Source organism: Trichomycterus rosablanca, chromosome 4 (genome assembly GCF_030014385.1).
Source record: "Trichomycterus rosablanca isolate fTriRos1 chromosome 4, fTriRos1.hap1, whole genome shotgun sequence".
Lineage (NCBI taxonomy): Eukaryota > Metazoa > Chordata > Actinopteri > Siluriformes > Trichomycteridae > Trichomycterus > Trichomycterus rosablanca.
In genome coordinates, this window is record NC_085991.1 from 40,968,357 (window position 1) to 40,982,596 (window position 14,240).

General features: G+C 38.5%; 1 protein-coding gene across 2 annotated transcripts; it reads left to right on the forward strand.

Moving 5' to 3' along the window:
• Positions 1-269: 269 nt before the first annotated feature.
• On the forward strand, positions 270-14,024 carry sf1 (splicing factor 1). Of its 2 annotated transcripts, none has more exons than XM_062994311.1 (12): positions 270-618; positions 2,512-2,640; positions 4,516-4,591; positions 7,705-7,857; positions 8,426-8,515; positions 9,156-9,339; positions 9,716-9,831; positions 9,916-10,023; positions 10,142-10,328; positions 10,479-10,713; positions 11,627-11,791; positions 12,442-14,024. In XM_062994311.1, the coding sequence occupies exons 1-12, from the start codon at positions 381-383 to the stop codon at positions 12,771-12,773; spliced, it is 2,013 nt and encodes a 670-aa protein (XP_062850381.1). In that variant the 5' UTR covers positions 270-380; the 3' UTR covers positions 12,774-14,024. The 2 variants fall into 2 exon arrangements, with proteins under 2 accessions (XP_062850381.1, XP_062850382.1); XM_062994312.1 differs by having other exon boundaries at positions 10,479-10,701.
• The last annotated feature ends 216 nt before the right edge of the window (positions 14,025-14,240 follow it).

Genomic DNA, 14,240 nt, shown 5'->3' on the forward strand with positions numbered 1-14,240 from the left:
TTTATTTAGCACTCATAGGCCTGATGAGAGCGTGTAGATCTGGCTGCGTTCCAAAAATCATACATGTACTAAAATGTGTAATAAAATGGAGTATTAGGGTGGCTACTTAGTAATTACAGTGCGGTTAGAAACACAGCCTTACTATAACCGTCACGCTGTTTCCATCCAATAGAAAGCAAGTACATCATAAGCGACAATTCGTCTGACCAATGAGAGCGCGTTTACGGCGACACAGCACCGTCTTTGTCCACCTCAAAGGCGCCATATTGACCGACCGTGCAGTGATAGAGCGGTGTTACAGAATCAGTCCAGCAGAATTATTTTGTTTAAAAGTTGCAACAAACGTAGCGAATAGTGGGCAGTTAATTAATTATTTAGAAATGGCGACGGGAGCAAACGCAACCCCACTGGGGAAGCTGCACCCAAGTATCGGCGCTAAGCGGGGTTTCGACTCCGGGCCTGTTTCAGGTTTAATGTCTCAGCCGGGACCGCCGACCTCTTTTCCGCTACAGAACTTCCAGCAGCCGCAAATGCACAATGTTGGTTTTCCAGCGTTTCCTGGGGCTCCGGTTTCATTTCCGAACACTTCACTGGCCGGACTGCAGTCTCCAGGCGGAGGTAAAGTATCAGCTGAATGTGAGGTTGAGTATAAATAAACTAGGTGCGTGTTTGGTTGAACTGTTAGCATAGCACGAGGCTTACTCGGGCCTCTGTTCTAGAATTTTCTGCAGTAATTACACTGCAACACTTCTCCTATTCAACACATCAAATTTTGCGCGTCGATTTATTATCCACCACACATAGTTGTGCAAGGAAGAACACATTCCTTCTCATAGTTGAAGCTGAGATTTACATGTAACTGCACCTATACACCTTGTATAGAGCGTAGGCACCACGTTGACCTACCTTAAGTCTAATTCTACACAGCCCTAGTATGTGAAGTGGTGAGTACAGGTTATATATAACATATATATACACACACAGAGATGTGTTTGGTAGACTTGTAAAGTTACATTTAATCTAAATAAAAAGAGTCAGGACGTTTGATGAAGCAATAAAAAAGAATTGTTAACTATCTTAAATCTTTATTTAACTAATGAAAGTTAAAAGAAAATATTCTGAGTGTTTTCACTACTTTATTGTATTTTGTAAATCAAAATACATTTAGAATTTGATTCCATCAACACACTCCAAAAGTGAAAAGTTCGTAGAATATTTAAGTTACAGTGTTCCACAATAAGCATGTGAAGTGTAAACGGATGAGGAAATTATGATTGGGTATAAAGGAGATCCAGTCTTTACAGGCAATGATGTGTCTTGGCTCATAAGAGAATTGCCAGTCAGTTCAAAAAGAACATGTCTGTATTCAATTAATTTAGTTTTTTATCATCTCCTGTTCATAATGTTGTACAACATTTACATTTTCGGCGTTTAGCAGACGCTTTTATCCAAAGCGACTTACAGTTGTGGCAGTATACAATCTAAGCAATTGAGGGTTAAAGGCCTTGCTCAAGGGCCCAACAGTGTCAACCTGGCAGTGGTGAGGCTTGAACCGGCAACCTTCTGATTACTGGACCAGTACCTTAACCACTAGGCTACAGCTGCCCTGGAACAAGGATTTAGGATATCTGAAGAGATCTTAGTCCATGCACATTCAATACAAAAATGTTTCCTATTCAACTTATCTAATTTTGCTCATCGATTTATTATCCACCATACATAGTTGTGCAAGGAAGAACACATTCCTTTTCATTGAGTTGAAGCTGAGATTTACATGTAACTGCCTCTATACAGCCCTAGTATGTAAAGTCGTGAGTACAGGTTATATATAACGTGTGCACACACACACACATAGATGTGTTTGGTAGATTTGTATATTTATATTTGATCTCTCAACTTCCCTAAGCAAAAAGCAATTCTTTTTGCTCCTGATTTTGATACAAATACTTATGTGGTGTTTTAGGACAGGTTAAGGTTCGCACTTTTTTAAAATAAAAAGTGTATAAAGGAAACCACATATTTCTTACCATTTGCACTGAACTATTTCCAAACAAGGTAGTCATCGTGTTTTTTTACTGTTCTTATTTGCTAAGAGCTTTTTGCTCTTGCTGTACATACAAATATGAGACGGGGCATAAAGAACTCCAGAATTAGTGGCGTAGTCTTATAATACATGCTTAGCAGTAGTGTTGCTCTGTATAGGCACAGAAAATGTAGGGCATTTAAGTATTACTACATTTTACATTTGGCCAATTGATCGGAAATGTTAACATTCATTTTATTAAGCTTAATTGTGGAGATTTCCTACTAGTTCATTTACTTTTTAGGCATTGATAAAACTAAAAATAAATTTCAAATTTTCTATACTGTTAATGTTATTCTGTTTACAGACAAGCATATGTAATTACAATACTTGTATGTACAGTATAACATACAAGCAGTTTTGGATAATGCATCTAAATACATGCTGTGGTGTTCTTTTATTAATATCACAACCACTGTCTTTGACAGACATGGGTCAGAAGAAAAGAAAAAAAAGCCGTTGGAGCAGCGAGACTCCTGATCAGAAGACTATTATCCCAGGAATGCCCACAGTCATCCCTGCTGGGCTTTCCCGAGAACAAGAAAGAGCTTATATAGGTAACTATCAGTCCTGTTTTCTCATTTGAACATTGGAGACCGACACTGTTTGTTGTGTTGTTTGATACAGTGCTAGATCTGTACTCCCCTCTACGTCCCCAAGGCTCCCTATTCATTTATTTTCAGTACAAGTTCTGTGCCATTGCTTCATAACAGTCTGCACATCACACAGAGGACGTGGGTGACTTTAATTGCTATTCGTTGTACAGACATTACTGAACGTGCATGCCAAATGCTGCCAGCATAATGCAATGAACTTTAGGTTTATGGTGGTGTTCTTAATGTCTGTTTATAATAAGCATGTTTAAAACACTAAAATAGGGGTTCTTCATAGATAAAAGGGATCATTCAGTTGCATACATTTGCAGAACTATACATTGATTTTGTTAATATTGTCCAACTTCGTGTCAAGTACCCACAGTCTCTCTGTGATGTTGCTGCTTGTTGTGAATTGTCTTTTGGCTGTAAGATGTCATTACTGCTCACGTTAACCATGCAAAGTGTTTTAACCACTCACATTGGCCTCAGAACAGGCAACGCAGACCTAAACTTGAGTTTCTTCCATCATCACCACAAGTGTTTAAATGTGTTGTGTAATGAATTAAATGTCTTCATTCCTGCCAGGGGCTTGCTCTTAAGTGGCATGTGGTTTAGTTGTTTTCCGGATCTCATGTGACTAATATTGTACTCTGAAGTTTCACATTGTTAATCTCCTGATGATTTTTTTCTCAACCTATTTTAAAATAAATAGAATTGGAAAGTGTAGTGTTTTTAACTTATCCAACCACAAGTGACCCAATTTAAATTATTCAAAAGAAACTTGTTTTTGGCTTAGTATTGTATAGTTTTTGACAACTAGCTAAATTGTGTAGCATAGAATAATACGTTTGATGTGGTGTGTAGAAATACCTTTATTAAAACACACACATACGGTTAAAAAATACCGGTTTAATACAGCAACATGATCAATTGTTGTATGTCTGAACAATATTGGTAAGTTGGCACCTTAGTTTTAGGTTAATAACAAAACAAATTCCCCCAAAGTCCTCTTGTGATACAAATGTTGAAAAGTAGTGATGTTTACTACTTCATTATATACACAAAGTTTGTTTTTAGATATGTCAGACATGCAGGTTAGGCTAGCATAATCTTTCTGTTAGTCGTTATAAAGCTCCAATAATGACATCAGTGTGTTTGTGCAGCCTGAGACTTTAGTCTCAGCCTAACTTTCTTCCTTTGCTTTTTTTTGTATAGACATGCAAATCTGATGCACTGGCAATAAAACTGGCATGTTATATGTGACCTCATAAATTCACGTGTTGTGGCACAGAGATCACTTTTAGAAATATGATTGTTTTACTCTGGCAGACTTTCATTTTACCACCGTTTTGACTGAGGGCAGACACACAACTTGGAGTAAAGCTATATTATGATGAAGCCATTTCTGTTTTGATAATAGTAATAATAGCTGGTGACAGTCACTGAAAGCCTGCCTCAGTAAATGTTGTCTTGTGAAATGTTTAAAGCAAGTCGAAACCCTTTCTTTGTATAGATTATTATTACATTTTCCTTACATTTTAAGCACTCCTCTTGCTGATCTTAAGAAATGTAGCTATTCATATGTGCTCTCTCAAAGCATGATAATCTTAGTATGTGTTTTTTCCCTATTGCTTTAGGAAGGGTTTCAGAATATTGTTATAACATTGAAATTAATAATTTTGTAATGTGTAAATAATTTTGTCAATAATATGTGGATATTTTTATTATGATTGTGTCACTGGAGTGTAATGCACTCTGCCCTGGGTAGTTTTACTGCTAACCACAGTTTTCCCCATCCTTGTTTTTTGTTTTCTTTCCTAACCTGATTTCTTGCAGTCCAACTGCAGATTGAAGACCTGACTCGTAAACTGCGTACAGGGGACCTTGGAATTCCTGTTAATCCTGAGGACAGGTCGGAATAACCATTTAAAACCAACAACAGTAACACCTTCTTTATCTTTTATCAGTTATTTAAGAAGTCAAATTTAAAAGTTTGTTATACCTATTGTAAAATTTAAGGATATTACTGCAGTCAGTAAGTTATTTTTTGGGGGGGGTATCATGTCTTTGCTTCTCCTATCGTGTTAAAATACTTAGTACATTTAAAAAATATGCCACTCTTGGACATTTAATATTAACACGGTCAAAATTTTCCAAACAAAGGTCATTTTGAATAATATTTGAAATATTAATTGTAGGTATCTGTTTTAGGTGTTAAGTATGTCTGTAGGTTTATGTAAGCACTTCTAAACAGCTCTTCCATTATCATCTGTACCATTTAAAAGTCTAGTCACAGGACTTGAAACCCCTGTTGAGCAATTTGAGGGCAACAGTGGCAAAGAAAAAAAACCTTGAGAGTAACCAGACTCAACCGGGACCTTTTATTCTTTTTGGGTGCCCGTAACTTTGTCTTTTCATCTTTGTATCGTGTGCTCGACCAACCTGCTATGCTGATTTTTCCCACCCTTCATGCAGGTCCTTCTACCAGCAGGTAGAGGTTTTGTTCGTGGCAGCAGTGTGGTACCCAGTTGACCTGCTTTCCTCAGACACAGCCAATTTGTGTCTGTCATATGCCCGGCTAGGTCGATAGTAATGGAATGTGTCTTGTTTAATTTTTTTTTGAATTTACTTTTATCATCCTAATGAACAATACTTAATACATGTACGTTTCTTTATATTTTCAAGACACATAGCTATTTTATTTGGATATGCAAAGACATGATTAGTGGGACCCTTAAAGAATAATTCCTCCCAGTCATTTTTTCTCCACCATTTAAATAAGTTACTGCTTCTGAATTACTTAACATATTTTGTAACTAAATGCAATATTTTGCATCTGTAATTATATTAGTAGAAGACAAACAAAGCAAATAAAAAAGTTGCATGTATTTAGGGGGTGTTGTTCTTTAAGTTAAACTAAAGGAAGCATTTTAGAACTTGCCTTGCATATGAAAATGAAGCTGGTGTAATGTTAATCTTTAGCTGGTGGTGTAATGTAGAAAACTAGCAATTATTTCTTATCATATATACACATTTGGAAGGGTTAATTGTATGTATTGATCTTAATTTAATATTTGATGTGCTAAACAAATTGAACTAAAGTGCTCTGTTTAGCCTTGTAACACCCTTTTACACGTTACTTACACATTATTTACTTAATTTAATGGGTAGTTGTAAATGCAAGATAAATTGATCTCCACTTTAATTAAATAGAGAAAATGATGCTTCTAGTGAAGAACATGCACAGTATATAAAAATAGTAGTCTGTCAGTACCAGAAAGGTATTGGCAACCAAGTTAAATGCAGAATAATTTCTGACTGATTCAGCAGTGGATATTTATTTAAATCACTAAAAAATTTTTTTTTAATGTTTCCTTTACTTTAAGTAACCACTGTAAAGCTTTAACCTTTATAATTGGCAGATATTTAAGTCAGAATGACATGCTTAGAATTCTTTTTGTCTAAAGAAATTGACATTGCAGCGAGCGCTTGGGTAGTTAGGGTTGATACTAATTTATCATACTGTTCAGATGCTATTTTGTTTTTACTGTTGTCTTGCTTCTATGCCTGAAATTTGAGCTTAATCTCTTAATGGGACACTTGATGCTGGTAGTGGGTGTCGGTGTTGTACAGCAAAATCTTCTCTCTAGTCATGTGTACAAATTAACATCCAATGAAATTGATTTAAGTATATAAGTTTTTATGTTTAATTACAGGCATGTACCTATACTAAGAACACAACTGTATTTACAGTATGTTTTAATTATAGATTTTCTGTTTAGACATAAATTTGAACATTTAGCTGAACGCTTTAAGGCAGATCATTTTTCTACATGTACGCTTTTAACCCAATTAAATCCTGCCCCAAAGTTTACAGTTCACTGTAACAAATTTAGAAGCTCTCCTCCTCAGCTGTGTCTTGCTGGTTGTGTTAAAGGTCACTAATGATTTTCCTAAAGGGGATTACATAACTCTGTCCAGGAATTTTCACAGTATTCCAGATTTCCACACTGGAAGACATCTCGGAGGAGAACACACTACTGTCTTTCCTGAAGTAACCCTAATATCAATCTAGCAATGATGGCTTGCACATAGTTTGCATAAGCCTTGGACTTTTTAAGCTGGAATTTAAATTTTGCTGAAGCAAGAGTGTGTCTTTGCTAGCCAGCTTTCCTTTTCTGCTGTAGTTTCTCCAGCATAATTTTAATTCTAAGTTTTTACAGCACAACCAAAAACAAGGTTCTTTCAGAAGATCCACTCAGTCCAGGATTTAGGATCACTTCCCTACTTCCCATATGAAAAACGAACTCTAAAGGTGTTTCAGGTACCTGCAGTGGAGTTTGTGAGCCCAAAGCGAGGCTTTTCTCTATATTTTGATGATCTACTCTATTTTTATTTATTTTTTTTCCTCCTTCGCATTGTTTCTTAGGAACCTGTCAAGGTTAATGCTGCTCTTTTTCAGAGCTCTTAAAAAGGTTGTCTGTTTAAAACTCATTTATTTTCTCTAACCCAAATTCCCCTTTCATAACCTTTTTTAAGCACAGAGCTTCTAATCACAGCATAGCAGGTTTTCAGCAGAGTCCATGGGTAAGGTAATGATTGGAGCTGGTTCTAGAGTGCTCGTCTCTGGATTGAGATCTGCTAAAGGCATCCAAAGATTTCCTGTGCTAGAGCACCATCTGTTCTGGTTTGAGGGGTGGTTTGAGTAGCTTTCTTAAATTGTAGACACACCGTTTCTGATGTGTGTTTATTGCCCCAGTTTGTGTTCTCTTGTGGGGAAAAGTAAAGCTTGTCCCTATGTTTTGATTTCGCATTTAGGCTTTATTCATATCGTATTTAGAGGATATGAAAACTATGCTACATTGTATGATTATTCTGGGGCATTGACTTAACTGATCCTTAAGTTTAAAAGTAATTTAGGGCTTCAATAGATCTAGTGAAGCGAATGAGTGTATTATCGGTACCTTTTAAGTAAGGATTTAGCCATAATTTTTTTTCCTCCTATCTTTTCTTCGTTTACTACAGGTCCCCTTCCCCTGAGCCCATCTATAACAGCGAGGGGAAGAGGCTGAATACACGAGAGTATCGCACTCGCAAAAAAATAGAGGAAGAAAGACATTCACTCATCACTGAGATGGTTGGTCTCAACCCAGAGTTTAAGCCCCCTGCTGACTATAAGTAAGTTATATTCTTTAACAACTGTGCTTTTTGATTTAGGAATTGAATTATTGATGCTGTCATTTTTCAACTTATTTTCAACAGTTGAATAGCACTATAAAACAAATTATATGGATATATCCATTATATTGTAGTATAAAGTTAAAACTCTGCTTATCTTAAAATAACTACACTAATGTCAGGAAAAGCTGCATCTCAGTTTGTTATTGGCATGTTTAGGTTGCACGTCTAATGAACTGTTTGCTACCGACTTTGTGTAAAAGCTTCATTCTGAATACTGAACTGCTTCTGCTCACTGTTTTTGTTACTGTTATCTTACTGTTCTGCATTACTGCCACAGTCACTTTTTTTATTATCAGGCAAAACAGTGTAATAAACACTTAAAAAACTAAGTGATGTCTTATAGTTATGGTGTTTTAAGCTTGTCGGTTAACTATGTACCGACAAGTTATCCGTTAAAGAAATGGTTAAATATTGTGCTTTTATTTCTGACTTCAGTTGGTGGTAACATGTTGACTGTGTTTGCTATTGAGCATGAGTCTTAAGTTATATTTCTTTATCTCCTCAGACCTCCAGCCACCAGAGTCAGTGATAAAGTAATGATACCACAAGATGAGTATCCAGAAATCAACTTTGTTGGACTTCTTATTGGGCCACGGTATGCATAATCCTATAACTCTAGAACACAATAATGCAGTGTGGGTTTAAAGGGCAATGTACTGTTTCTCATATACCTTCATATTTAGTTAGTCAGTTACTAATGATAAATGGGGATGGTGATTACTTTTAGGCTGTGAGGCAGGTAAAGTAAACAAATTATTTTGTAGGGAACTAAATCCAAGATTAGCTTACTTTTTAAAGCAAATGTGTTTGTGTATGTAATTTGAATTAGTAATAGCTTGTTTAGACTGATATGTAGACCTTAGTTTACATATTCTAGACTAGTGCCGAGGAAAGTATTAATGTTTGCACAAGGTCCTTCAGGTTCATCCTGCACCCATTAAAACATCACATTTTACACTTTAAAAGCTTACAGCACCTATTTTTCATTCTACGCCACAAGTTCTGGGATAACGTAAGCTTTTAGTGTGTATGACCCAGTCCGCTATTCACCTGTGGTAGGTACCTGGGTTTGTGTGTAGCTGCACTGCACATTCTAACCCAGCTAACAAATAGTTTGAGCTGTAAGTAATTCAAGATGTATTACTTAGGATAATTAATGTTGAATGTTCAACCATGTCACAATCAAACATAAGCAGATTCAATTACTAAATCTCTACCTTTCCTCTTGTCATCAGTGGCAACACTCTGAAAAACATTGAAAAGGAGTGCTGTGCTAAAATTATGATCCGTGGAAAGGGCTCGGTAAAGGAGGGAAAGGTCGGCCGTAAGGACGGACAGATGCTGCCAGGAGAGGATGAGCCTTTACATGCCCTGGTTACTGCCAACACCATGGAGAATGTAAAGAAAGCTGTAGAGCAGGTATGCAATGCTACTTTTCCTTTTATGCAGTAGCAATGTTTTGAGGATGGAAAAGATCAGGGACGTGTTTATTAGAGTGACTGAGCTGGGGGCTAGATTGTCATATTTTGGGCATGTGCAGGAAGGAGGGATAAGAATTATATGGTGAGAGGGGTGCTGAGGATGGAGCTGCCAGTCAGGAGGAGGAGGAAGACCAAAGTGGGTTAATGGATATGGTGAAGGAGCGCATGCAGGTGGTTTGTGCAACAGGGCAGGATGGACACGATTGATCCGATCTGGCGACCCCTAATGGGAGCGGCAAGAAAAACAGGTGTATATAAACAAGCAAACACTTGTCCTACCAGCTCATTTACTATTTTTCTTTTTTTGGTAATAGATTCGGAATATCCTGAAGCAGGGTATTGAAACCCCAGAGGATCAAAATGACCTGAGAAAGATGCAACTGAGGGAGCTGGCCCGACTCAATGGCACTCTTAGAGAGGATGACAACAGGTAAGAGAGAAGCCTTTTAGATGTTGAACTTTCCAAATACTATTTATAGCATTGAGCTGTTGTACTTGATGTTTCTTTTTGCAGAATTCTGCGTCCATGGCAGAACACTGAGCCAAGAAGCATCACTAATACCACCCTGTGCACGAAGTGCGGAGGAGCTGGACACATTGCTTCTGATTGCAAGTTTACCAGGTAACTGGCTTAACTCCTATTTGATTCAGATTTTACTAGTTTGCTGTGTAGTTCCACAGTTTGCCATCCTAACAATACTGGAAACATGTAACTAACAAACACTCCCATCCTGCTGCAGTACTTACACCCCAAGGCAAGGTGATCCACCCCCATCAGCTCAGGACAAAGCCCGTATGGATAAAGAGTATCTCTCTCTTATGGCTGAGCTGGGAGAAGCTCCAGTTCCCTCCTCTGGTGCTGGACACACCAATCCACACGCAAGTGGCCCTCGCGGGACCGGTCCAAACGCCAATCAGCCTCCTCCAGTAAGTATAACACGGCACACTATTGTTCACGGAGAATAGTTGGAACTTTTTCAACAATTTCCCCAATTAATAATTAAATATTAAGTTAAAGTCCAGTGTCCTTTTTTTTTTTTTCTCACCTTATGTTTCACGCAACCCTTTTCTGTTCAGAATCGCCCTCCTTGGATGAATTCTGGCCCCTCTGATAACAGGAACTTCCATGGCATGCATGGTGGTCCAGGTGGACATGGAGGTCCCCACAGCTTCCCCCCTCCCATGTCCAATATGGGTGGACCACCCATGCCTCATGGACCTAATGGCATGCCCCCACCCTGGATGCAGCCGCCACCTCCGCCCATGGGCCAGGGCCCAGCTCCTCCTGGACATCCAATGGGTGAGTTTCAAGGTGATGATTGAAGTTATTTGGTGTATTTTCAAAATTCCACTAATATTGTGCTCAAAAATGTGATCTATGTACAGTCTTTTATTGAATTAACAGATAAAGATGGGTAAATGGAGCTGGTCTGTAAACGATCACAAAACGGTGCCATTTCTCTCAGCTTGGTCTAAAATTCTTATCTTGATTGGAATAAAATATAAATCACCACTAAATCACCATCCAGGGCCATTGTAACCTAGTGGTTAAAGTACTGGACTAGTAATCAAAAGGTTGCTGGTTCAAGCCCCACCACTGCCAGGTTGTGACTGTTGGGCCCTTGAGCAAAGCCCTTAACCCTTAATTGCTTAGACCGTGTAAGGTAAGTCGCTTTGGATAAAGGCGTCTGCTAAATGCTGAAAATGTAATGAATCAGTTCTGTACAGCTCATTTGACACTCGTCATTAAAGAATCAACCAAACCCATTACAATACTTCAGGCTTATTTTGATGACTGATGCTAAATTAGGTGTTTGGTAAAGCTTTTAGTGACTTAACTGGAGATTGTAGGTGTTTTGAGTATTTGTTATAAGGATTGACCGGTCACAAGTTGCTAGCAAGCTACAAAATTAGCATTAATGATGAACTAGAACAGATTGGATGTCAAATTTTACATTTGTAACAGTTGCGTATTTAAATAATACAGTAAAATGTGATGCTACTTCAGATATTTACAAATAAATTAAGTGTTTCTGGACCACCCCCTTCAGGTCATGACCATGGTTTTTTTTATGTACATAAATAATAAATAACTAAATAAACTGAGCTTACTTTAACCTTGACTCTTGCACAGAAAGGTCGATTGCTTGGCATAAAACTTGCTGATATGGAATATGCATATATCCACTCAAACCTCTTTAAAATGAATACTTTTTGCAATCCAGGAATGATGCCTCCACCTATGGGTATGATGCCGCCTCCTCCCCCTCCACCGAACAACCAGCCACCACTGCCTCCATCAGGGCCTCTGCCACCATGGCAACAACAAGCTCCGCCTCCACCACCCACCAGCAGCATGGCTACCAGTGCGCCAATGCCATGGCAGCAAAGTAAGTGCATTCTAACTGATGCAACACCTTTTACATTTTGTCTCTTACAATGTAGATTCATTGCCAACATTTATTCTTTTTTTTTTTTTTTTTTTTTTTTTTTTTTATATAAAAACTGCTAGTTTTACAATACTCTTGGTTGGTGCAGAGATCTATATTACTAGCTTGCTGCCACTAAGCACCGGATTTGAATCTCAGCAGTACTATTGACTGGCTGGGCATCTGTGTAGGCATGGTTGGTTATGATTAAAGGGGTTGGGAAGCAGATGGTTAAAGCTCTAAGGTGGATTGCTATCTTGTCCAGTGTGTTCTGGCCTTGCACCCATTGTTGCCTAGTGGAACAGGAGCTGCAGTGGCACTGACCAGGATAAAGCAGTTGATTTTTTGCAATTTCATTTTCTTTAACTACTGTGTTTATCCAAACTATCCAATCCAATGGTGCCATCTGTCGGTGAAGGCATGAGATTGCATGTTCTTTTTGGACAGTTTTATAGCAATACAGCTTACCCCAAGTTACTTTTTTATGCTAAAGCCTTTTTTTTAATTTAGAAAAATGGGGAGAGTGTAATGTTGGTTCTTTTGCAACACACAAAAATTTTTTTATCTGCTGTTCAGTACATTTACATGGCCTCCTATTTTTTTTTCCACAGATACCACCACCACCACAACCCCAGCAACAGGTAACCTCCCTCCATGGCAACAACCTCAGGCAGTGACCACCTCTACTGCCCAGCCCCCTCTTCCTATGGGAAATCCCTCAATGGTCCCTCCTCCACCTGGAGTCCAGCCTCCATTGCCTCCAGGTGCACCTCCTCCACCCCCACCCCCACCTCCAGGCTCAGCTGGCATGATGTACGCACCTGCTGCACCTCCTCCACCTCCCCCACCTATGGACCCCAACTTCGTCACAATGATGGGGATCCCAGGAATGCCTCCATTCGGGATGCCACCTGCTCCTCCACCACCACCACCTCAAAATTAAGTAGCTCGTATGTCATTGGTAGTCAACATTAACACATGCAGATGGAAAGCATTATGGACTACCGGACTTGTTTCCACAATTGCTTGATGTATGCTCTTGTTAATGATGTTTGTTGGATCGGGGGGGGGGGGGGGTAGAGAGGCAAGTGTATGTGTGGGTGTAAATGTGCTTAACTTAATTTGTCTGATTTTAAAATTGTACTGTCAGCTCGGCTTGAAATTCTTTAATTTTGTTCTTAGATTATGCAGGGAATGTTATGTTTCGTGCAGGGTTTCATTTTTGTTTGCCTGCATTTCAATGCCTAAACATTCCAAACTGCAGAAATTTAACAGTGAAATTGTTAAGCATCTGGTCTTTCATCATTACAAACTTGGTTATTTTCACTATTGAGAAAAATCAAGTTGTATCAAACAGCTTTTTTTTGTTCATATCCAATACCTAGAACAGTTTTGATGTCGCCTTCTTTCAGATATTTTTGTAATGCTCTGTTCAGCTAAATAAAAGTTGAAATCACTTCTCCCATGGGTAGTGAAAACTCGAGTAATGTTAAACAGCTTTGTCATGCCTTTAACACTGTTTTTGTTTTGTTTTTTCCCCCCTATGAGCCTTAAATATTGGCCTGTGGGGGATGGATTTTTTTGTGTGCGCTTGTTGCTCAAGTGAGTAGAAAAGATAATGGAGCAAAAGATGTTGACAGGACTTCAACCCCATTTATATTTCTGACCTGCTTCCACAAGCTGACTCACCCACTCTTATGCCCTACTTTTCTGAATGCAGGTTCCAGTTCTTGTAAAGGTCTATTGTTAAAGTAAAGGGAGGCCAGCATTTGCCTTGCAAAAAAGGGGTAATGGCATTGTGGCTTTGCAGTTCAATGAGAGAATTAATTCAGTCTGTCGGCTGTAGCACTGTCAAGTTCTTCTTGCAAAAAATGAAATGAAAACGGACTTTTCTTGTTGACGTGCAAATGTGTGTGAACCACGTTTTCATTCTGCTTTCGTGCAGTCGTCGGACCCACTTTCTACACTATTTTTCGCTGTCTGGATCACTGTTTGGTTTGTCTTGGGTTGTATATAAATGTGCAAAATTCACAGGAACTGAACATGTTAAGTTCAATTACTCTAAAGGATTATACATTTTTATTTTTCTCATGTTTGAGTTTGTAATAAGAGTACAGTTAGATTATCTGTAGGAAGTCCTCACTTGTTGACTATTTGAGGCTGTTCAGGGAAAATAAATCTCATATGTACTGACTATGTGAAGGTGTGTGTGTGTGTGTTGGGGGGGGGGTGGGGGGGTCTGATGGAATGTCAGTTTGTTTGAGGTGTGGTGCTGTACTGTACCAAGTGATTCTGGGGAATTACTATACAGTATTCTGATTAATAGGTATACTGTACATGCACATACACTGTATGGACAACTATATTGCACCACTTCTATGTGGTTTAGCCAAAACAATTGCTAAATATT

Excerpts from the sequence above, each read along its gene's own strand:
- sf1 (XM_062994311.1), top strand. The coding sequence starts at position 381 with ATGGCGACGGGAGCAAACGCAACCCCACTGGGGAAGCTGCACCCAAGT. Across the intron at positions 2,641-4,515 it reads ACAAGAAAGAGCTTATATAG|TCCAACTGCAGATTGAAGAC; the intron begins GTAACTATCAGT and ends GATTTCTTGCAG. Across the intron at positions 8,516-9,155 it reads GGACTTCTTATTGGGCCACG|TGGCAACACTCTGAAAAACA; the intron begins GTATGCATAATC and ends TCTTGTCATCAG.